General features: G+C 42.3%; 1 protein-coding gene across 3 annotated transcripts in view; it reads left to right on the plus strand.

Moving 5' to 3' along the window:
• The window catches only part of TRPS1 (transcriptional repressor GATA binding 1), a 516171-nt gene that overhangs the window by 176862 nt on the left and 316307 nt on the right, over window positions 1–23002 (plus strand). For 2 of the 3 annotated variants that reach the window (XM_085605073.1, XM_085605072.1), the window contains exon 4: window positions 10511–11111. In XM_085605073.1, the coding sequence (XP_085461199.1) occupies window positions 10511–11111 (601 nt within the window). The remainder of the gene's footprint in view (window positions 1–10510; window positions 11112–23002) is intronic. The other variant, XM_085605074.1, reaches the window with a different exon arrangement.

The following is a 23002-nucleotide window of genomic DNA, read 5'->3' on the forward strand; positions in this document are numbered from 1 at the left end:
TATGAGGCCTCCCATGGTCTTGCTAACTATACTCTGGATTATTTCTAATTTGTAATTATCCTTACAAGAATTTAGCTTACAGAACATTCCCCATTCCCTTAGGTGTAGTTTAATTGGGCTATATTTGAAATCCTTTTCCCAGTTTAAGTTATGTGTAGAGCATGTTGGTGCACTATTGAGGCACCTCTTGTCATTTATTATTTTGCCTTCAGAATCCCCGTTAAACAATGCAGTTGTAAATATGTGGATTTTACTCCTAGTAAATCCAGGTCCACCGTGTTATTCCCCATTCCATGTTTAACTCATAATTGCACGGTACTGGTACCGCTTGGTAACATATATTTGTTTGTGACATTTGCACCTCACCAGTATTGTATAATTTGTAATCAGGGCCTAAATGTTTAAGAATGGGGTTCTTACATGTTCAAGTCACTAACATACATGAACTAAAGGCACGTGACTTCGAATATTTTATTAAGTGCTTATTTAGGATAGTGATTAAGTATACTAGGTACTCTCGTCGATCATGGAGCATGTAGTGCATTCAAGAGTCACAAATGGTCTATGTTTTGCAACATACAGGTAGACCAGACACTGACAGATGATTAATACATGTTGAGTGATTGCCTTCTGTACCTCTTAAATTTAAACCTTTAATATGATAGTACTAGCTTTTACTGACTAATACACGTGCCTGCTTGTACTTGTCACTGTCTCATTATATCTAACACAGATCATCCATTCATACTGTCTACCCTGGTTTCTAAGACTGTCTGAAGAAACACACCAGTCCCTGACATGATGCCCAAATAATTTGTTGGTGGTTGTCTTCCACCTGGTTTGTTTGAGAGACCAGCCATAGCTTTGTCTTCTCTCATGATAAATAATTGTTCTTTTTCTGGAATCCTCGAAGAATGGTCAATTTACACCTCTCTCACAAACAGTACTAATTCCAGTCGCACTAAGCAAATACCTCCTACCATCAAATATCCTTTCTGGGTATGAGAATAAGTATGTGTTGCATTCGCTAACAAAGAAAGTTCTAGTTAACCAACTGTTGCTGCCCTACCAATCTGAGTTCTTAGTTAGTTGCATAGCAGAAAAAGTTAGCATCTAGCTAGTGAATGACATTGTATACATGGAAATCCTTTAGGGGATCAACTACTTCTTTTTTAAACCATGTGCTCTCTTCTTGAAGGGTCCATTATTGTTTTTTAGGTCGCGCCTCGGCAGCTCATGCGCTGTTCTGTGAGGCATGCTGTATAAGATTATGGACTTGAAGCCCCGCCCACTCTCCACCCATACTGTTCATTGGCTTGTGTCATTGTCCTTCGTAAACACTGGCTTCTGATTCGTTAATATGCTTGTTAGTCCCTCCTTAGTACTGCCTTGTCTTCATTTGTAACCACCCATGAGGACACCCCCATTTACATGTGTTGTTGCTTGTAAGGCTTTAATTACAGCCTCCGAGCACTATTTTGTTTAATAGTTTTCTCTTGCCTGCAGCAGGCAGTAAGCTATCTGAAGCTATGTGACACATATACATCTGCTTACAATGTAGTGTCTTATATTTGTTGATCTTTGTAGTCTCCTGGTGCTGTATGAGCTTTTGGTCCACAGTGAAATGTGCTCACTTCTCCAATTAATATATAGTAGGTAGACTCACATAATGCTTGGTACTTTCCAGCATTCATATCTGTTTTGCAAAGCACTTCATATTTTGCCAGAATGTCCTGATATACATATACATCATGAAAGCATCTAAGATATAGAAGTGTGAGGAGATACAGGAAGAATAGCACAAGTAAATAACCAACCCAAGTCAGCACAAGAGGTATGGAATAATTAATTATGTAGCCTACAAATTGATCGTATAAATCCATGGTTTAGGGGATATACTTTTAATGTAGACTTTATCGATTTAGCCCTTATTACCTCAAGAGGATCACTCCCCTTCACGATAGACATTATGGGCACATATGGCATGGAAATTTCAGTGTCATATGTTGGCTCAAGTGTATATTTTCACCACCCGCATGTATGACAGAAATATATGTCCCCCACCATCACCACAGTGCTCTGGCTGGGTTGCAGTTTTAAAGCACTGCAGTGCCACATGGCAGGGAAAATTACCTTTGTTATGTAGGAAATGGCTATATATAGTTATATGTTACCCCTGAAGTGTGACTTAAAATCCCACATGGCAGAGTGGTGATATAAAAAAATAGGGCACTCTACATATTAGTGCCTTAGTCAAAATCAAAAGCTATTTCATTCTTTAGGCATAGACTTCTCCTGAATAGGCCATGTCGGATTAAATCTTTATTTTCCACCTCCATGTAGTAATAGGTTATAAAAATTATTTTTAGGTATTTTCTATTTATTTTTAAAAAATCTGACTTAATGGTTGTAGGATGGTGGAATCTGACTACATGGTTGACCCCACTTTTTTCCTGGTGTTTTGATGGTTTTTGACTTAGTTTGGCTGGGAACCTGCTATTCAGGTCCTCAGTGTTAGACGGTGACCTCAGAGGAGCCCGGAAAGGGGGTCCTGACTACCCTGAGACCCACCCTCAAAGTATCGTAGCCGGGCACTGGCGGGAGACTCCTCAGGAGGAGAAATCTCGGATCGAGGATCGTACTTCTGGCACCACACGACACAGAAACACCACACCGTGCGTCCTTAGGAATCAATCTTTATCAAACAGGTTAGCACTGCAAATATGTACAAGGAGAGCGCGGGCTCAATGAGTCTCGGAAGGGATAGGGGGTAGCGGGACAGTCTTTGGCACAAAGGCTCAAGGTAAGGATGTACCCGGCGCACAGCTCACAATCCTCGAGCTGGGGGGTAGGCTAGTTGTCGTGGGGTCCGGCGGGACCAGTGGAGTCTGTGGAAGCCGCGAGTCACTCAGCTGGCTCAGGTACCAGTTCGGAGGTTTTACGATCTTCAGGGAGCCGCGAGTCACTCAGCAGGCTCAAGTACAAGTTCGGAGGTCTTACGATCTTCAGGGAGCCGCGAGTCACTCAGCAGGGCTCAGGTGCAGTTCGGAGGTCTTACGATCTTCAGGGAGCCGCGAGTCACTCAGCAGGGCTCAGGTACAGTTCGGAGGTCTTACGATCTTCAGGGAGCCGCGAGTCACTCAGCAGGGCTCAGGTGCAGTTCGGAGGTCTTACGATCTTCAGGGAGCCGCGAGTCACTCAGCAGGGCTCAGGTGCAGTTCGGAGGTCTTACGATCTTCAGGGAGCCGCGAGTCACTCAGCAGGGCTCAGGTAGTTCTAAGTTCCAGGAGCCGCGACCGCGTCAGCAGGCTCTCGTTGTTCCAGCGTCGAATCTGCCGGACAGTCCCAGAGCACCCCTTGTTATAGGTCAACCCCTCTTTGATGTCCGGAGTCTGTGCAGGCAGGGGTCTTGTCCCCTGGGGGTCGCTTGTCGGGGTTTCCTGCCATTGTCTTTTGATCCTTTCAGAGCTGGGTCGGGAGGAGTCCCAGACACCCAGCAGGCGTGGAGCCAGCCTTCAGGGAGGCCGGAGGGCCGATCGAAACCCATCGTCCCAGGGGAGTTCAGAGGTGCGATAGAAACTGCTCCTCCCTCTCTCAACCCCTGGAAGCGTGATGTCCTCCAGCCGGAGTGGCGCCTCTGGGCCCGGGTCGCGCTGGGGCCGGGCGGCCATCTTGGTGCATGAAGTGGGCACGCGGGCCCGGGGTGGCCGAAAGGAGAGAGGCCATGGACGAGGATGTCCGGGTCGAGTGCGTGTGTTCTTGGTGGAAAGGCTTGGTGAGGCCGGGGGATTGGGGCTGCCGGCACCAGGTTAGGTGGTGTGGGGACCAGTAAAGCCATGTTATGAGGCCGGGTCCAACACTCAGCCTATCTGCTTTCTCTTATAAATTGATTCCATGTACCTTAGGTACATCACAGATTGGATTCTGAGGTGCCCCTATAAGTCCCTAGTATATGGTATACTATGTACCTAGTGCATAGGTACCCCAGAGGCCTACCAGGGGCTGAAGCATGTATTATGCCACCCCTGGAAAGCCCTCCACAATGACACCACAGGTCTGCTACTGCAGCCTGGGTAAGGTGGTGCATGCACCCCTTACAGAGATATAGGTTCACTATATCTCACCTATCACTGCACATAGAAACCTATCAGTCATCCCTATGGCAGGCCTTACCAATCCTGAAGGCAGGGTGCTTGGTTATATGTGAGAGGGTGCCCAGGCATGAGCTGAGCCCCTCTGCAGCCTTCGGAATCTATCCTCTGGGGTTGTCAGTAGTGCAGCCTGGCCATATACTCTTAAGTGCATTATAACTAAAACGGTTAATGCTAACTTTGGACTGACTGCACAGAAACATGACGTGTTTGGTGTCAAACACCTTGGAATCATACCCCCACATCAATTCCTGATGTGAGAATATGATCCCACCCTTCTATAGGGAGAGACATGATAGCACCGGTATACCCGGTACCAACTTAACAGAGCCCTGGCATGGATGCTGCAGCCACATACACGGGTCTGGCATCCTGTTGCTGACCAAAACTCCGGTAGCGGAGGCCTGGACAATAGGTTTCCTGTCACAGGGAGGTGTAACCCGCTCCCAGACAGATTGATGTGTTTTGGGGCTGGGTGGGAGCACTCTCAGAGTGCTTTGAAGTCCTGCACTGTGGGCACATTTGGTGTCCCTGTGCATAGTCCAGCTCAAACCGGTTCAGGGACTTCCAGCCCCTGCTCTGGCGCGAAACTGGACAAAGGAAATGGGTGTAGCCACCCCTCTTTCCAAACTCTCCCATAGGTGGGTCCCCAGAGTTAGTCCAACCCCTTCCTTAGGTATAAGTAAGGAACCCCTGGCAACAGGACTTTAGATATCCCTGCACAACACTCTGCAACTGAATCCTGGAACTTCTACTCTCTACTCAAGACTAGAGGATGGAAGAAATCTCCCTTGGGATCAAGGAGTGACTCCCCTGTTTGGCAGGCACCAACGAAGCAATTGCCGGTCTGCATCTCCGAAGCTCCCGCCGGACGCCGAAGACTTTGCAACACAGGAAGAGGATTTCCAGACTTCTCAGAGGCCGATCTGAGCCCTCAAAGCTGAGACCCGCAGCCCTCGTGAGTAACGTGGAACCAGAACTCCTGGTCACCGTACACTTTTGCAAGGTCATTGACTTCTCGACGTCTCTAGTAGTCGTGCTTGTCTCTTGTCTTGTCGTTACTTGTAGCCCCCACCTCGAGCAGAGAATCCACCGAAGATTGTCGGCCTAGTCACCCCGAGTGGCCCGTGGGCTGCCATTTTGTGATTCCTCTTGAGGTCCCTTTGCGATCCCTGGTCCGTCGACTGGTGGGTCCCTGTGAAAGCAACTTTGATTTCCCTTGGGTTTCCCTGGTTGCTCCAGAGGTGCCCTGACTCTCTACCAAGTGGTGAGTCCATCAGACCTTGCTGGTCTGCTTGAAGCATCTTTCTACTTTCTGCGTGGGTTGCTGTTGCCAAGGCTTGTTGTGTCCAATCCGGGCACCGACGCTGTAGCACTCGACATTCTTCGTGGGACAGCTTGAATCCAGCTCCTGGTCATCCTTGATGCCTCCTGGTCCTTGTGGCTGAAGAGTCAAACTTCACCTTCTTCACCTGAAATCAGCCGACTTCGGTGGGCATTTGCCTATCGTGCTCCTGGTCACTGGCTAGTGACCCAGAACTCTGTCTCCTCTGCTTTCAGGTTCTTCTCTACTTCGATCCAGGATCGGATCTCTTCCGACACTTCACATCTTCCCGGCAGCAGCACTTCTTTGCCAGCTCCCATTGAAAACGACGACGCGACCCGACACCATTTGACACCTGTGCACCCGGCTTTCCTGGGTGAGGTAACTCGAGTACTCCAGTGCTCCCGTGGGTGTTGACCCTAGAACTTCCTAAGTCCAAAAGGGTTTGGTCCTTCTCTAAGTGTCCCTAATCTTTAAAAATCTAACTGCGACTTTCCCCAAGAAACTAACGGGAGCTCGCGGCTGTGTTCTCACACTGCACACGGCCCCGTGGGTCCCCTGTGTCACTACCGTGGGTGGTTCCTTGGGGTTGAAGCAATTCTACAGGCTCTAGGCCTTGTGTCTAGTTAAGTCGTGGTTCTTATACCACTATTTTAGTATATGGTTAGGCTCGCCCCTAGGTCCTGACGTGTATTTGTGCTATTTTACTGTAATATTTGAAGTGTAACTTATGTGTTTGGACCTCTAGCCTCATAAAGAGACTAGTAGGGTAGACTGGTAAAACAAGCTGCTTTACATTCCTTCAAGACTTAGCCTGAAGGCTACTCTCCATAGCTACCACTAGGATAGCTTTCAATAAAGGTTGTCTTTAACCTATCATCAATAAGGGGTTGTTTGGACTGGTGCAGGGTGCCCACTATAGTTAGTGGACAGCATATACCAGGCCAACTTCTCACAATGGTGATATCAGATGCTCTAAAAATCTATTTTAGGATGCCTGAGCCAGAATTGTCTTAAAGCCACTTCTCCCGATCATCATTCCAGAGCTGAGAGACACATTCTTGGCTGGAAAGGTTAACAACTCTGGCTCAGAGGACAATGGATTGCCTCTGGATCCAGGAAAGACCAATGAGTGTTAACTGTTTACCACTTAGAAAAGATTATCTATCTGGAATTGGACAGGAATAAATGGCAGAACAAATGACAGGTTTAGCACTACCTCTTTTGATTTGGAGATTTAGTGAGGAATTCTCATATTTATCCCCAGGACCCTCCACTCAGGGAAAACTAGTTTTGATCCAGTCATGTAGAGGAGTGGCCAAGAAGCTGAAGGCAGGCTAGTCTGGTGGCAGCTGGGTTCCTGTGACAGGGCTTTTGGATAATTATACTTCAGATGTTTCAGTCCCTGGGGACTGTCATTTATGAGGCTGAGGAACAAGGAAGATGTCTTCCTTAGGACTAAAAAGGTTGAGATCAAAATCCTTGTTTGCCCTCAGAAGATAAGTTTAGTTTCCACCACATGCCTTCTATGAAAGGTTAATGCATGGTCATTTCAACTTCACGAGGCTGTCTTTTAGAGTGTTTCATCCTTCGACAAGTGCTGGGTCACCATCTTCTCTCACTTGGGAATATCATACCATCTTCACTCCAGAAGATGCTGTTCTGTCAACAGAGGGTGATTTTCAAGCCTCTGCCATGTCTCTGAAGTCCTTTGAAGAGGTGTCAACTCCTTCATAAATGCATTACTGTTTATCAGTTTTCTTTCCCACATCATTTGAAAGACCTTTCTACTCATGAAAGTAGATGAGTGGGCAGTGAATATCCCACTGCTGGCTGTTCTTAAGAAGCTGAGCTGGACAGTCGCTTCATATAATTCAATGCTATATATAAAGTTAAATTAAAACAGGCATAGGTCTCACTATACAAGAGCTATTGTCTTTGAGAATGTGTTTTAGCCATGTTGTTTCCAATGCACTACCCTATATTACACCCTATACCTCTCTCAATATATCCTCTACCTCCACCCTCTGACTCATCTCAAAACTCATTCCACTACTATGATCTCAAAAATAACCTTTTCTAGACTCTTCCCTTCTCTATCCCTCCTTGGCCCTCCCCAAAGCTCATTTTAATACTATGATCTCCCAAACTACTCATCTAAATTCTTCCCTCACCTATCCCTCCTTTGACTCATCCCAAAACTCATTTTACTACTATGATCTCCCTAATCCATTACTAGAGAGTCTCCCTCCTCCATCTCTCATTATACTCATACCAAACCTCATCTTACTACTATGATCTCCCAGTAAACACTTTCTAGACTCTTCCCTCTTCTATTCCCCCATTATCGTTTTTAATCCAACTAACAGACTTACATGTCTACCGCTCAAATTAACTCAAATTTCACTATCTATTTTGGGTTCCGGAGTGGTGTGCTACACACCAAAAAGTGCTTTGACGCCTCGTCAGGGGTAGTAAGCACTATGTAAATGCAATTACAATAAAATGAAGCAAATAGAAATTGCTGCAAAAGGAGATTCGGGGATTGTAAGGAAATTGCTAGCATTGGGTGGTAGGATTTCTCCAGTCACTGTCGGGTGCATAGGATACATCTGAGAGCTCCACCACCTCCTCAGAACATTTATGAAACTGGGAAGACTCCATCTGAAGAAGAAGGCCTTGCTTGAAGAAGAATCCTGACTTCTGACTCTTTCTGGATGACATTCGAATCATGCTGGCACCCAGGGACTGGAACTGTTCTAAAAGGGTCATCATGTTGGCCTCCTCTTTATCTACTTTGGGGACATAAAAAGGCAAGAAAACTCTGGATTCCAAGATGGCATGTCTGACGAGAGAGAACTAGATCTTGCGAGAGACCTGGCTGGGCAGAGACTTGGTGCCCAGAAGCATCCCTGAGGAGCTAGTGTCTGCAAAACTGCAAAAAGAAGCTTCCCCAGTAGTCAGAGACTGAGTCTGATGGTAAAACGTTCGACCAAGGCAACCTGCACAGTGTATCTAACCTTTGCTCAATCACAGTTGGCCTGAAATTGTGCCTAGATCTCGGTCCAACAGAAACTGTGATTTTTACGTAGTGCTTGGCTTTTTCTAGGTGCATTTTACCTTAATACTATAACAATGCATATGAACAGTTTACCTTATCGATTTTGATGATCTTGGTGTACTTTTGCTCATTAACATCTTCTCTATTTCGTTCAATTGGATTGCCTGCTGCTTGTGCTGTAGCTACGAAGCATTTAGCAACCATTCACACAAAACTGTGCTATGACCTAACAGATGGGGTTATTGAGTTGATATGGCCCCCATTCTAAATTAGTAACCCCATTTCTGACAGTAATCAAGAGATGAACTCTTTAAATTCTAGAAACTGCGTTTATGCTGACTGTTTTGCTGGTTAAATATGGGCTTTACTTCTTGTTTGGTTTGATCAAACCTGTGCTGCGTATGGTAGCAGCTATGCATAAATGTAAGATGGATTAAACATTTTCGGGGATTTCTCAACTTGTAAAGTACAACTGGCTAAACAGATTAATTTTGCGCCTGCCATTTATGAATATAGAAATAATCAAACAGTAATAGGTTGGTGAACCTGGAGTATGTGTCATTTGCTTATTTTATGGCATGTGGAATTGGCCTCATTATGCTTGACTGTGATGGTGGTACCCTCTAGCAAATGGCTTCATATTCCAACAATTGAAGCTGTAATGCTTTTGAGTTGCCTGAATAACCAGAAGCAGCAGTTTTCCGTGGTACTGTCCCCAAACATATTCATCTATTTCTTTTGATAGCATGCCACCTAATGCCAGGGGGTTTTCATCATGTTTGCGGTGGGTTTATTGTTTATTTCTTATCTTAGAACATTGAAAAAGATGTTTGGGAAATACTGATATGCATTCCTGCACAATTGACTTTTGGTTTGGTTCAGACTTTAGGTGTGAAGCATCCATGGTGTTTTAGCTGTAGGCCAGTCAAAAAGATGACTCCTGAACACTTAGGGCCATATGTAGGTAGCTAAATAACGGTCGGTAACGGACGAAATTCGGTAAATATCCCGTTACCGACTGGTATTTAGCTATTTGAGATGTAGGGGGCATATTTCAGGATTCGGTAATTTACAGAATCGGTAAAATTACCGAATCGGTAAAATTACCGATTCGGTAAATACCGAATCCTGAAATGATATGTAGGAAACACTCTAATGAGTGATGAGTAGGAATTAGAATTCGGTATTTACCACCAAATATAGGTTGGTGATAAATACCGAATTCCATGCAAAACGTGATATTTCACAGATGTAACAGTGCCATGTGGCAGACATACATGCCCTTATGGCATGTATGTGCGCCACATTTGCACACATGGACGAATCAGGGGTGCAACAGGGTGTCAATGTGACACCCTGCCACCCATGATACTGCATCCCCCATTACCGATTCGGTATTTACCGATTCGGTAATGGTAACTGGCTTCCCATTCATTCCTATGGGCCTCCTGGCCCATAGGTATCAATGGGAAGGCATGCCTCATTACCGAATCGGTAAATACCGATTCTAAATTACCGACTTTTTCCGAATCGGTAAATTTTACGGATTTACCTACATCACATTTACCAATTCATAAATACCGAATCGGTAAAATTCGGTATTTATGAGTCGGTAAATGTGAAGCTACCTACATATGGCCCATAGTGTTCTAACAGTTTTGGTATCAAAAAGTGCAACTTGTTACAGTTGCCTCTGAAAGACATTTACTGTTAGCATTGTCATCACAAATACAATGAACAATGTCTTTAAATATGTATTGATGGACATTCTGTTGAGTATCAGGTAAGGTTATGGAAATACTGAACACTGTTTGAAAATCTCAATGTGTAGATTTCTACCTGATGGTGTGGTAGCTCATTCTTCCACTGCATAAATGTGATAGTGTTTATCTGTTTGGAATTTATTGACTTGCTAACCATAGAAAACAAAGATAAATGTATTTAAATGTCCCTTTTTCCCCCCTTATTTATTAGGCGAGCGCACAACTGCTACAAATGTCGCCAGTGCAGTTTTACAGCTTTAGATACACAGTCTTTGCTGGAGCACTTCAACACCGTGCATTGCCAGGAGTCTGATCTCCCCAATGGAGGGGACTGTCATGGCACCGTTCTCGTCAAGGAAGAGTCAAAATCTGACCTGAAGGTGTATAGTCTGGTCAATTTGGAATCCAAAATAGGAGAAGCCATCTCTGAAACGACGGTCAAGAAAGAAAAACAGGAAGAAAAAGAAGTCCTCAGGGAGAAAGTTTGGTCCGACAGCTCTGGTGATGACATCCGGAGTGTGTCCTGGAGAGGAGCCGATATCATGAGAGGGAGCCCCTCATACACACAGGTGGGCTTGGGTCTTCTGACCACTGTGTCTGTTAACCAAGAGCAGCCAAAGCCTTCGAGGGAAAGTCCAAATGTAGAGGCTGCACATCTGGCCCGGCCAGTGTATGGCTTAGCAGTTGAGGCCAAGGGATTCCTTCAAGGGGTGTCACCTGGAGAAGGAGGAGGTGGAGGGGAAAAATCTGGATCACTTACTCCACAATTTTCTGGAGAGAAATCGAAAGATGAGTCCCAGTCGCTTCTGCGGGTAGGAGTTTTTCTTGTATTATAAAAACTCATTTTTTTCATAAAGGGTATAGCACATAAAATTGTTTTTGCTGCACTTCATATGGTAATGTGACTGTTCAGGATGAATAAGGATTTGAAAATAATGAGTGTAACTATACATTGTTATTTTTGTGCATGACTCTGAGGGAGCTTTTCATACACTGCCAACAAAATGTTAGCCATGGTTAAATCCAATTTAATGTTGCCTGCTAGTTAAGCAAAATAATGAGGATCCTTGTGGACTTGAATTGCGTTAAGTCCCAGGAGGCTGCACATCTGCTGCACTAAAATATCTGAATTGCGGCTAAGTTTTACAGTAGTGTGGTGCAACACACACAATAAGAATGCTAGCATTAGGGTGCTTTGTAGAAGAATGGTACAAAATACTATTACAAATTACAATGTTTGTTGTTTCTCATCACTGCCAGAAACAAACAGGTGAATAAGAATATACTGGTCTGTTTTGATGGAGTGTAGCAATTATTTTCTCATCTTGCAAACAGTTATTTTCTACATCGGGTTCAGAGAACAATTGACTGCATCAGGATTGTTATCACAGTTATGACAGATGGCATGCAAAGAAATGCTGGGAGTTATAATGTCACGTGAGAAAAATTGAGTAATCTGATTGATCAAACTAGGTCATGTGATGGCTGTGAAATTAAATCGGCTGCACAGCAGACGTCTCTTAAGGCACTGGCTCTTGGAGAAACAGGTGTAATGCTACAGTTTGACATTGCAATGTGATTAACTGAAATGCTAATAGTCCTTTTTTCCCAAGGACACAGTGTACAGCACAGTACTGCCTTTATGCTGAAGGTCTGCTGCCTTCCAATTCCAGTGTCCCGCTTGCGAGACTTTAAGAAATCTTAGCCACTCTCCTGTATCTTATTACATGGCGCATACTATCGCTCACATACTGCAGCATATTTGGCCTATATCTATTATTTCAGAAGGTCCAAATATTTTGCATTTTCAGAGGAAAATCTCAATTCACTTTCTTCTAATTTAGCTTGTGGCGCAATAGCGAGCAGTTAGATATATGGACTAGCTGATGCATGCCTAAGTAAGAGAACAAATATATGAACCCTGTGCTATTGTGGAACTGTATTTTTTTTAGCTCTGTTACTTTTTGTACATGCACCCTTCTTACAGGTGTGTCAGATAAAAATGGTTGAAACACATACTTAATAACTATATAGTATGAAGCATAAACTCTTCAACTTTGCCTACAAATCTTCTGTACCTATTCTCACTGAGTATTTGCAAAGAGCATGGAACATCAGGACAACTTTAGCATCTCTCAATATTCAACTGAGAGGAATGTTTTGTCTGCCATGTTATTCCTATTATTACTAGAGTGGTAAAATAAACTCATTTCATAAAAGAAAGCTATTGCAAGTATTGCTATTCAAGGTCAAATTTTAATTCTACTTTTTTACCATATCTACATATGAGTAATGAAATTTTATGTTTATGGCTTTTCATAAATTGTTTTTTAAGGTTTTTAATAAAAACTATGTTAATTAGTAATAAAGTATATGCAGTGGCAAATATGTCTTGCAAACAAAATTAAATCAATGAGATTTATGAAGTAATGATTAGTTAGCATCTTAATGGGTACCCTTATGAATGATACCTATCGATATATCATAATATAATGACTCACAAAGCATTCCACAAAACCTGACTAAATCACTGCATCTTTATGATGTAAGAGCAAACACTAATATTTATTAAATGCCAAATACTGATCATCCTCAAAGATGAAAATTAGGCAGTCCAATGAGGTATCCTTTAATCATCTGGTCTTAACCCAAGCACACAAGTTCAATTGATGTTTAGGGACCTCTTGACAAGAGTTTTCAATTCAGTAGGATAATATAAATATATTTTTAAAACTTTTAAACTTTAAAGAAGCTTTAACATAATCATTTAACCATTATCAATTTTAAAATACCCATACACTATGTTTTTGTCTCCTTGCGTCTTGAAAAGTTCAGCAACATACGGACAGTCTAAAAGTATAATAATGCCCACACTGTCGTAGAACTGACTGGCATACGTGTTTTAAAATATTTTTCACAAAAAATGTACAAAAACCAGTTCCCCATTTACAAGAATGCATCATGATGGTTAATCATTGATGATGTAAATCTTTTACTATTTTATACCTTTGCTTTGTCTAATTTACTCCTCTGTAGCAATTTTTGAACTGTATTGGTTTTCTGTAAATGTTTAAATAGCCCCTCATTTGTGGGCAAGTTCATATTTGATATTTCACATCTAAAACATGTTTTAAGTATGCGTAATAAAACATCAAATTAACAGTCATAAAAAAATAATCTCAGACATATATGCACCCTTGTTCCGGATTTTATAATTTCTACTAAACTAATGTTTTCACTAGTAGCAGTAATGGACTTGAGTCTATTAGTGTGCGAAGTTATGATAAAACCACGATTATTATGTGTATTTTGTACTACGGTTGTCCGTGACACAACTGTCCTTCTAATGTGAAAATGTAATGGAAAAAATGTTACAAGTACAACACAAGTATCACAGCTCTACCCTGCAACAAATGCATACCCCAGAATAGGCAAGACAAACAAAAGTTGCACAAAAAATTATGAGACTGCATAAACAACTTTAATGGACCATGCAAGAAATTCTATGTGAGACTACACTCTCATAATAAAAAGTACACACAACCCTCCATGTCACCATACAGAAAATGGTGTGTGTGTATTTTGTAGGAGGAAGTGTTTAGAAGTAAGAAAAATCAGCAATTAGTTAAAAAAAATCAGTAATGAATTAAAAATGTAACTTGTTTAACAACAGAATGTTATTGGTAGTCATAGTTAGATCTTTGTATTCTGAACAACAAAATCTGCCTTGGTAACCCGATGTGACTGCCAGTGACACCCTTGCCAGCTCTTGTTTGTGGCGAGCCATGAAGCCATTGCATCTCAGAATATAATTGTTGCACTCTGAGGGTTTAATCTCAAAGATGTCAACCGACTCAGCAGTACGGCTGAAATCGTAGTGTGCATCCACACATCATAGAAAGTATTTATCCAAAGTATTAAGTATTTAACAAAATGGTATAGGTAACGACTGTCCCTTGGTAGGTAGGTTAAGTGAGACAACACTCAATCAGACTGAGATTTTCTCTGAAGAAGACTGTGAGACAACAGTAACCTTAATGCTCAGGTAAGTAAAAGACAGATCATCCATCTCTGTCTGCAACAAACCTGCTGTTGGCTATGTTGGGGCCGAAAGGTCATCTGCAGCAACATTGTTGATCTTTAACCTTTCACCTACAGAAATATTAAAGTATGTGGGCTATGTGTGTAAATGCCTCATATCTGGAAGATAGTTTGTCTATCAGTCAATTTTAGACTGTTGTCTGTGATAATGACCCTGATTCTCTTTTGTTTATTGTCCAAGAAAATGCCATCCTGGAAGTCTGGATGGTTGTAGAAGGATATTTGCAATGGGTTGACTGTTAAGTGGAATTCACAGTAATGGAGAGGATTGTGTAGCACTGTCAGTTCCACTAGAATTGTGCAGTTTCTTGGCTTCAGTCTCTTTCTGCATAATTATGATTTTGCCACATAATCTAGATCATATGGATCAAAGTCGCTCATGCTGTTTAAAAAGGTTAATTGGTCACCTATTGCTTGCTTATGCTACCCAAATCCAGTTTCATCTAAATGAGTTTGGTGGCCCTTGGAAAGATATGTTTTAGGGGCGCTTTTCAGAACTACTTTGTGTTTTATTCCCCATTTTTGCTACTTCAAGCCCAATGATGCCAAACAATGTTGAATAACATAAAGGTTGAGATAGTGAAATAGACCGAGGTAAGAGAGGGAAAGCCCCTTTCCCACGGTACCCTGGGAGGGCCGTTGTGCGCTTTGCCTATACTTTAAAAGGTTTCTTCCCTAATGAGGTTAAAACGCCTAATGCTTGAATTGGCGAACTTGGTAGAGTGATTCTTTCTTTTCCGTGAAATGTTAAGTGTTACTGCTGTTGGCAATTCAGGGTCTCCTCACAGTATTTTCAAAGCAGCTATTATTCCTGTATTATTGCTAGGAAAGATCCAAACGTTGTGCATCTCTTTAATGTGTGAAGTCTTATCTTTTAATGTGCACCTTTATGAGACACTTACATAACTATTATGGGCAATACTTTTCCACACTTGTTTTTTTCTAAAAAGGGCTGCTCTGCACTTCATATGTAGGCGTAGGTTCTGCTGAATGCATCACAGTATACCTTTGACACAAACTGTTGACAAAACCCGTGTCTCTGGAGGTCTCTTGAGAGCATGCAGCTGGGTACGAAAAGAAATAGTATGAAAGATTTTCGTCCTGGGAAGAATGAGACACCTCTCACTTCAGCTTTCTATCCTCTTGCTAGCTTCAGGAAAGAACTGAAAATGAGCCTTCTTTTCATGTTCAGGTACAGTCTGACTCACCCTTGTAGCCTTCCCTCCACTTCAGTCTCCCACTGCCCCGCCCCCAGCGAGCGTGCACTCCTGGCCCCACGTGCATTCTGCCACCTTCTACTCTTGACTCTTATCTCTGACTCTTTCAGTTGGTCCACAGCCCCACAGAGTTTTGTGTGCACTGTATAAGTACCCCACTTAAAATGAAAATGAATTAATTCGCCTATTGAGAATAACATTTTAGATAGAATCTTCTGAATGTGTATTTTTATGTTCCTTAAAAACTGCGTTTTTTAAAGTGTCAGGATTCATGTTTTATCAATACCTAAGTGTGTCACAGCGGCATCATAACTAAATAATAATGCCAAATAATGGCCTTCACAATTTTTTCCTGCCTTGCCACATAATTCCAGTGGCTCTTTTAGGGCATGCCAATTGCAGTTATTCTAGAATCCTTAGATGTTTTAAAGACATATTTGCTAGTATATTTTTTATGCTTTGTTGACTTTCGGACACAGATGTACAGGGCAGTTACTCTTAATGTAGCCTACGCTGGTGCACATAAAGTTCATGTTACAGTATTTGCACAGTAAAACGATTAGTATAGTTCCATACCTCAATACTATAATTACATTTTTGCCATGGAATAGAATAATGTGATAGGTTTAAGCCCTCATGGTGGAAATAACACAATGTTGGGGATAAATGCAACTTAATACATGATGGCACCATGAGAACCTGCTTCCAAAGGGTCTGACCGCTTATACTTTTAGCCACTGCCCTATCTTTGCTAAGTTGTTAAACAATTGTGATATCAAATGGCCCATTAACAAATACGTCCGCATTTATAAATGTAGACTTAGTAAGTGCAAAAATGTTGATTTCAAACCATAGAACTAAACAAATATACCCGCGGTTTTGCATAGGTCTGAATCTGGATGTGTGAAAGGCCGTGCAGGTTTTTCCTTGATTTCTAGTCCCCTCTGCAGGATCTCGGGTATAAAGGAATATTCAGGTCTGCCTTCGTACGAGCAGTATAACATGAGAGTGATTGTGTGTGGTGCAGTCAAGCATTGCATGAAATAACTGGATCAAATAAAAAAGGTGCATCGGTTTTTAATTAAGGAGCACATTAGTAAGGTTGCAGAGTCCAGCAGTATAGGCTTTCTTTAAACAAGACGGTGTTCTTCGGATTTTTCGTCCTCGGTCTTCACATATGGCAAGCATTATTCTTCAAATTGCTGATAATGTCCTTGTTTCATTATAAATATAGCGGTGCTATTCAATAGGGGCTCTGTTCTGCCACAGACGGGTGTTTGGCCTTCTAGTGCTGTGTGCACGCTTGAACGGCCTATTGTTGTCAGGCAGCCTGGAGTTTGTGTGCAGTGGCTGCAGTTATGTGCATGTTTAGGTCGAGCCTAGAACAGCGCATGCGCTGTTGCTCGAATTTTTGTAAGGGGATTTTCAAAGTGCTGCAGCCGCTGGCCTAAAGCCTGCGTGCATGTGCGCGTGAACGCGCGCAGCCGCCATATGTCTCCGTCACGGAAGGCGCTTTTGCTGTAATCGCGGCTCCAGCGCTTTACTTTTAGTGTTAAAAATAAAGCGCCGGTGCCGCGATTATAGCAAAAGTAAAGAAATAGATGCTTGTTTCTATTTCTTTACCTTTGGTATAATCGCGGCACCGGCGCTTTACTTTTAATGTTAAAAATAAAGCGCCGGTGCCGTGATTGTAGCAAAAGTAAGTTAGAGTGTGCTCCTGCACACAACACACGCCCCCCGCACCTCTGGCAGTGTCATCATGGGGAGTTTAAACCCTACAATGGCCCTGTCCTCGGGAACTGAACATAGCTTGTTTTTCTTTCTTCTTGTAAAAGCATTTGGTGAGATCAACAACGGGCATAATGCTGTGGGAGGCACTGCACGCACTTAATCTTTCCATGCCTAAAAAAATTAATGCGTCTCTCTGTAATGCAACTGGTGCTCATGTAAAGTCCTCGGATGCCTTTGGGTCGAGTTCACGCAATTTAAAACTGCAACAACAAAAAATGGTTATGATGGTGTGATGTTATTTTCATATTTACATGGTTGTTCATCAAGCATGAATAAAATATATTAAAATTAAAATTAGATTTAAGAAATACTGGAGGTTGTGTAATCTACACTTTTTCATAAGTATAATGCCAAACAAGTAAATTCCCCAGCATGTGCCGAATAAAGAAATCAAAAGTCAGAATGGTTTACGTAAAAAATTATTTCAGCATACCGAAAGTGATTAGGGGCCTACAAATGGTTCAGTCCGCAGTGAACGTGCTGCAAATTGTCTGACAATGCTTGGATTTTGTACTAAGAAGTAAACTTTATGAACTAACTTGTTGGCTATAATACAGATGTAATTAGTCTAAAGTACATCACAATATTCTATTAAGGTGCCCGTCCTGCTCTCTGGGAGGATTTTCTAATTTGTGAAATTGCAATTCAGACTTTAGGCAAATACAAGTGTCTTTATATCACTGCCCAGAACGTCAAGTGTGTGTTTTATTAAATCGAACCATGCCAGTGGGTGTTACTAACACATTTCACACTAGAAACCTAGAACACTGCAATGCACTACCTTATATATATACACACTCACACAAACGAACTTCTGCAAACGTGCCCTTTTGCTCAACTTCCCTCTCTTCTTCCTAGCCAACAGACAGCACACACAACCTGCCCTTTTCAAAACATCATACCTACATTGTGACCTTCGTCGGGAACTCCCTACGGTGACTTCCTCTTACACCCATTAGGTTAACTGAGTCATTCTCTGGGACCCTTGGCTCACCCCTATTGGTGCTATCATCCTTCAGCCCCGATGATGACCCTCTAACCCGGAATAAGATCGAAATGCTGTAGACTCTCATACAGCCAGATTCTTACATTACCTCTTCTGGTGCACACAACATTTAATGGGAATTTTTCATGTTTGACTAGCCCCGGATTTTCTTTTTACTGAGTACCAGGTCAGCTGTTTTTATTCCTGTGTATATATAGTCATCTCATCTTGTCCCTTGTGCACAGTGTAATCGCCTCTTGAGCACCTATTTTAGTGTTTTGCCTTTAGATTGTTTGCAAATATAGTGTTTGCCTTGCACTACTCTCATGTTTGTTTAAATTAATGTAGTATTCAGCACATTTCTGGGTTTAAGTGGTAATCCAGTGATTAATAAAATTACTAAAAAAATCAGTTTACTATGAACATATGATGAACCGTTGTTCTGTTACTATCTTTGCAAAACATTCTGCATCATTTCCACACCTGCTCTAAGCAGCCAAGACAAGGCCTGCTTTCTCAACATTGGGACGCAATGTATGGGAGCATGGAAATATTTCACACTGACATGTTTTGGCAAATCGCTATGTCAGCATCGCAAACAAAAAAGTCACGACGTTCCACAAATTTGAATTATCTCGTATGTTCATAGTGCTTCATTCCACTCTTTATCCGAACAACTGATGATGCCTTCTTATTGCAAAAAACCAATTAACTGCCTCATATTTGCTGGTAAAAGAGCCAATGACAAATTCAACAAGCATTTGCAATGCAATAGGTCTCGCATTTACGCGAGTTTGAGCTATTGGCATTGTAAATGACAATGCCTTTGAATTATGTTGTGGTTTTTAAAACACAAATAAAAAAAGGCATTGCCATTTACAATGCCATAACTTAAACTTGTGTGAATGCGAGACCTATTGCATTGCAAATGCTTGTTTTGTATTGTAGTCAAAGGTAGGAATTCTTTTCTCTCAGCATGTGCCTGTTGGTGGCAGGCAGCTTAGCATTTGTTGTCGGTATTGTATTTGGTGCGGTGTGCAAGGGTCAGCTTTTCAACTTTAAGATAGTCTCATGTGCTCTGAAAAGTCTGTTGATGCCATAGATGGTCTCTGTAAGCAGGGAAAAGAGCTCAGTAAAGGAAGTACTCGCCGCTGACATCTGCTGTGATGTGTGGGCCATGAGTTCGCGTGCCTCCATGGTTTACTGAGGCTCTCATCCCTCCAAGGTCTGTAAATACAGTAGAGGTCTGTGAATATAGTACCACTGAATTGTGAAACAAGAGAACTTGTTATTCAATGTGCATAGAAACAGATGCTTTATGCAACAATGTAAATAAAATGAGTTCATCCTATTGTAACATCATGCTTGTTCGCCAAGATTATCATAACACAATCGGTCTGTTTCCAGAACATTTTAGACACATGTATGGTAAAGAGTTACGAAAAACATGCAATAATTAATGTAAATTCCATAAAATGTTTTACCCTATTTTAACACTATCAGGATTAGTGAAAGTAAATGCCACTTAATATGAGGTAAGGTCTAAAAGTATGGTCGATTTTCCATCATTGGGGCAACCATTTGGGAAGGCAGTGAACACATATACAGCTGTAACATTGATGACATTCACCATCCTAAGAAGAATGACTTGCAGTTCATTACGTTTGTAGCCATGGGGATTTTTGTGGCTCCTCGGTCATGGAAAAATTGGTGCAAATCTTACATCTTAAATTCACTGATTTCTGCTCGTCTACCATCTTATACTGGTCTCTATTTGTGCACCATCATTCTAACTTTCTTCAGTGTCAAAGACATTTTTTTTTTTATCCTCCCTCTTATAGATCAGAGGGGTCCTTTCTGAAAGGCAGCGATGTGGGAGTGTAAGCAGACTATGTGCAATTTAGGCCTATTAAATTAATGTATTTAATCTAGTACTTTCTAAGCATTTACCTATTTATGGCTCCTATGCAAATCATGCATGTCACAGTGTACGAGATTATGTGAGGCAATAAGGTACATTGGTAACGTATGCCAATATTCTTGACCCTGTATATGTGTGCTGCATGCCATGTTATGTTGTGTTAGATTCATCAGTTTTATATAGCTCACTTTCCCCAATGGTTTCTTGGCGCTCCGGCAAAGATCAAACAGAGGATAGGATCAGTAACAGGCTTTTTTTAAAAGCCATCTCTTTATATGTTTTTCTGAATGATATGAAGTCCGGTTCTAAACGTTTAAGTGTGACAGCAAAGAAATCCATGAGGCTGGCGCTTGTACTGAAATACTGGGTCCTCCCGTTTCTTTTTTCCTAAATCTGGGAATGCTTTAAAGATTACAATTTGAGGAGCGGATCTCTCCAATGAGGGTGTATTTTTTATGCCTTTTGGTTATAAAGCCATGCCTGCATTACACGTGTTAAAATTAGATGCAGAGGAGGAGTATATTTTAATTTAGTTTTTGTATTTTGTTACTATATATCCAGTGAACATTAGGCAGATGTTTGAACTTGCCCACACTTTGCCCCTTCCAGCTTGAATTCCCGAGTAAGCTTTTGAAATGGGCGCCTACATGTTTGACCCCAAATGTTACTGGTTTATTCATGGTAATCGAGTTCACTTACAACTTCCCTGCGGTACAACCAATGTTCTCATGTAGTTGACAACGCTGGTGTGCATAGTGCCTGCAAGCATGGAACACGTGATCCATACGCAAAGCCTTCTTCCGCGAGAGGATCCCGCATTGACTCAGGTGTGTGAGTCAGACACAGCAGAGGTATGCTTTGATTAGGGTTTGCCCAAGGGTGATTCTTTCTTAGGCGCCAGAGAAACGCTTGTGATTTAGGCCACTGTTTGTTGTGCTGCTGCTATGCAGGGCTGGAAGCACCACCCTGAAATACTGGAGCGTTGAGATGGCTCCCCTCCCAAGCAGCAGCAGGTATGGTTCATGTGAGTGATCCACTCTGATAGGAGCTGTGCTGGGTTTCTTCCTAATCCCTTGCACAGACATGGTGCGAAGGGACCTCCTCTTTCGTGCACTCGAGCAGTTTGTGCTGTAACTGGTTGCATTGTAGTATAATTGTTGCAGTCGTGGCTGACACATATCACATGTTGTCTGAAGCCGACACCTAACCTCCATCTGTAGGAGACACCTAGCCTTTGCCTTACTCTTTGCTCCCCCGCCCCGGTAACTCTCTCCCCAAAGGCCTGAGAATGGCCAAGCTCTTCCTCTTGAGGAAGGAACACCTGTTTCCAGTGCTGAATACTCTTATGTGGCACATTATTATGTTGTACAATGTATGGCTTTTATTCAGCTTATGTTGCCAAGTGTCTTGGTGGTAGAAGAGAGTTGTTGGTTGGGTATGTGTTTACCTATTGTGGGAGCTCTAAATGGGGCCAGACAATCTGACCTAAACCAGCATCCTGGTGCCCTGGTGTGCGGGTCCATGAATGCTGGGCTGGTCACTGTGACTGCAGTATGTGACTTGATGTTCACGTTTAGGGTGAGTGTGCGTATGAAAAGCTATGCCCTACACTTTGAGTCGGTGCCCACCTGTGCAGAGCGTCTGCCCCCCCAGTTTACCTGTGAGTACCATGTGAGTGAGAGCTGTTTTTGAGTTATGGCATCTGGCTCAAGTATTAGTCTAAATTGTTTTCTCTGCTGCCGGCTTGTGAAGTAAAACCAATATAACATTTGTGACAGAATAGTAGATTTAAAAAGGATTGTAAAATAAGTTAGCATTTAACAATGTGTTTGGTATAATCCACACTGTGACTTAGAACCAAACAATCAAAATGATTTTCTTTCAAACATGAAATCGCTTTTTTTATGAGTTTGCAAAAAAGGGAAGAAGCTTGTTTCAATGCATTTTTTGCAGAGTGAGTGCTTGGGCTTGCATTGCTTTTAGAGGAGGGCATGCCTGGGGACAGAAACCCTACCCTTCAGAAATGTCCCCACCCTACAGCACTGTCCCCACCCTGAACCACATGCGTTCGCAGCGAATGCTAAAAGCACCTCAGACAGTAAAATCATTATTTGGGTGTGTGGCAGTATGTAATAACATAGTGGGTGGATGTTACTTAAAACCTTTAGGAAAAGGTGAATCAGACAGAAGAACAAAGGAGAAGAGACATCAGGTTATAAGCCTTCCGGCGTTTTGTAAACACAACATGGATGGCGGCGTTGCTAGGCTGGGTCACGTGATTCCAGAAGAGCCTGTCACTTTTTATCTAGCTGCATATCAAATCTGCTAGTTACTGACTTAAACAAGAAAGCCTAACTATACTATGAATGATTCGAAGTTTATGACATCTAGTTGTCTAGTGAAATGTAATTGTTGATAAAGTTAACTGTGGGCCAAGTTTTTACTTTCATACATTATTTCAGGCACTTGCGGAAATAAGCAACTCTTTCCTTGGTGCTGGCACTGCTGACTGTGAGCACTTACCTCTGAGAAAAATGGCTGAAAAGTCTTGAACTGCACAGCAAATTGTGGCAATGGAAGATAAACGCCAACGTGATACCCTCCCTCTCATGGGGCTGAACCTTTCCTTTTTGTACCATCATGGCACTCCGTACTCTTGCACTCCCCAACTATAAACACAACCAAACG

This window comes from Triturus cristatus, chromosome 5_1 (genome assembly GCF_964204655.1).
Source record: "Triturus cristatus chromosome 5_1, aTriCri1.1, whole genome shotgun sequence".
In the NCBI taxonomy this organism is placed as follows: Eukaryota; Metazoa; Chordata; class Amphibia; order Caudata; family Salamandridae; genus Triturus; species Triturus cristatus.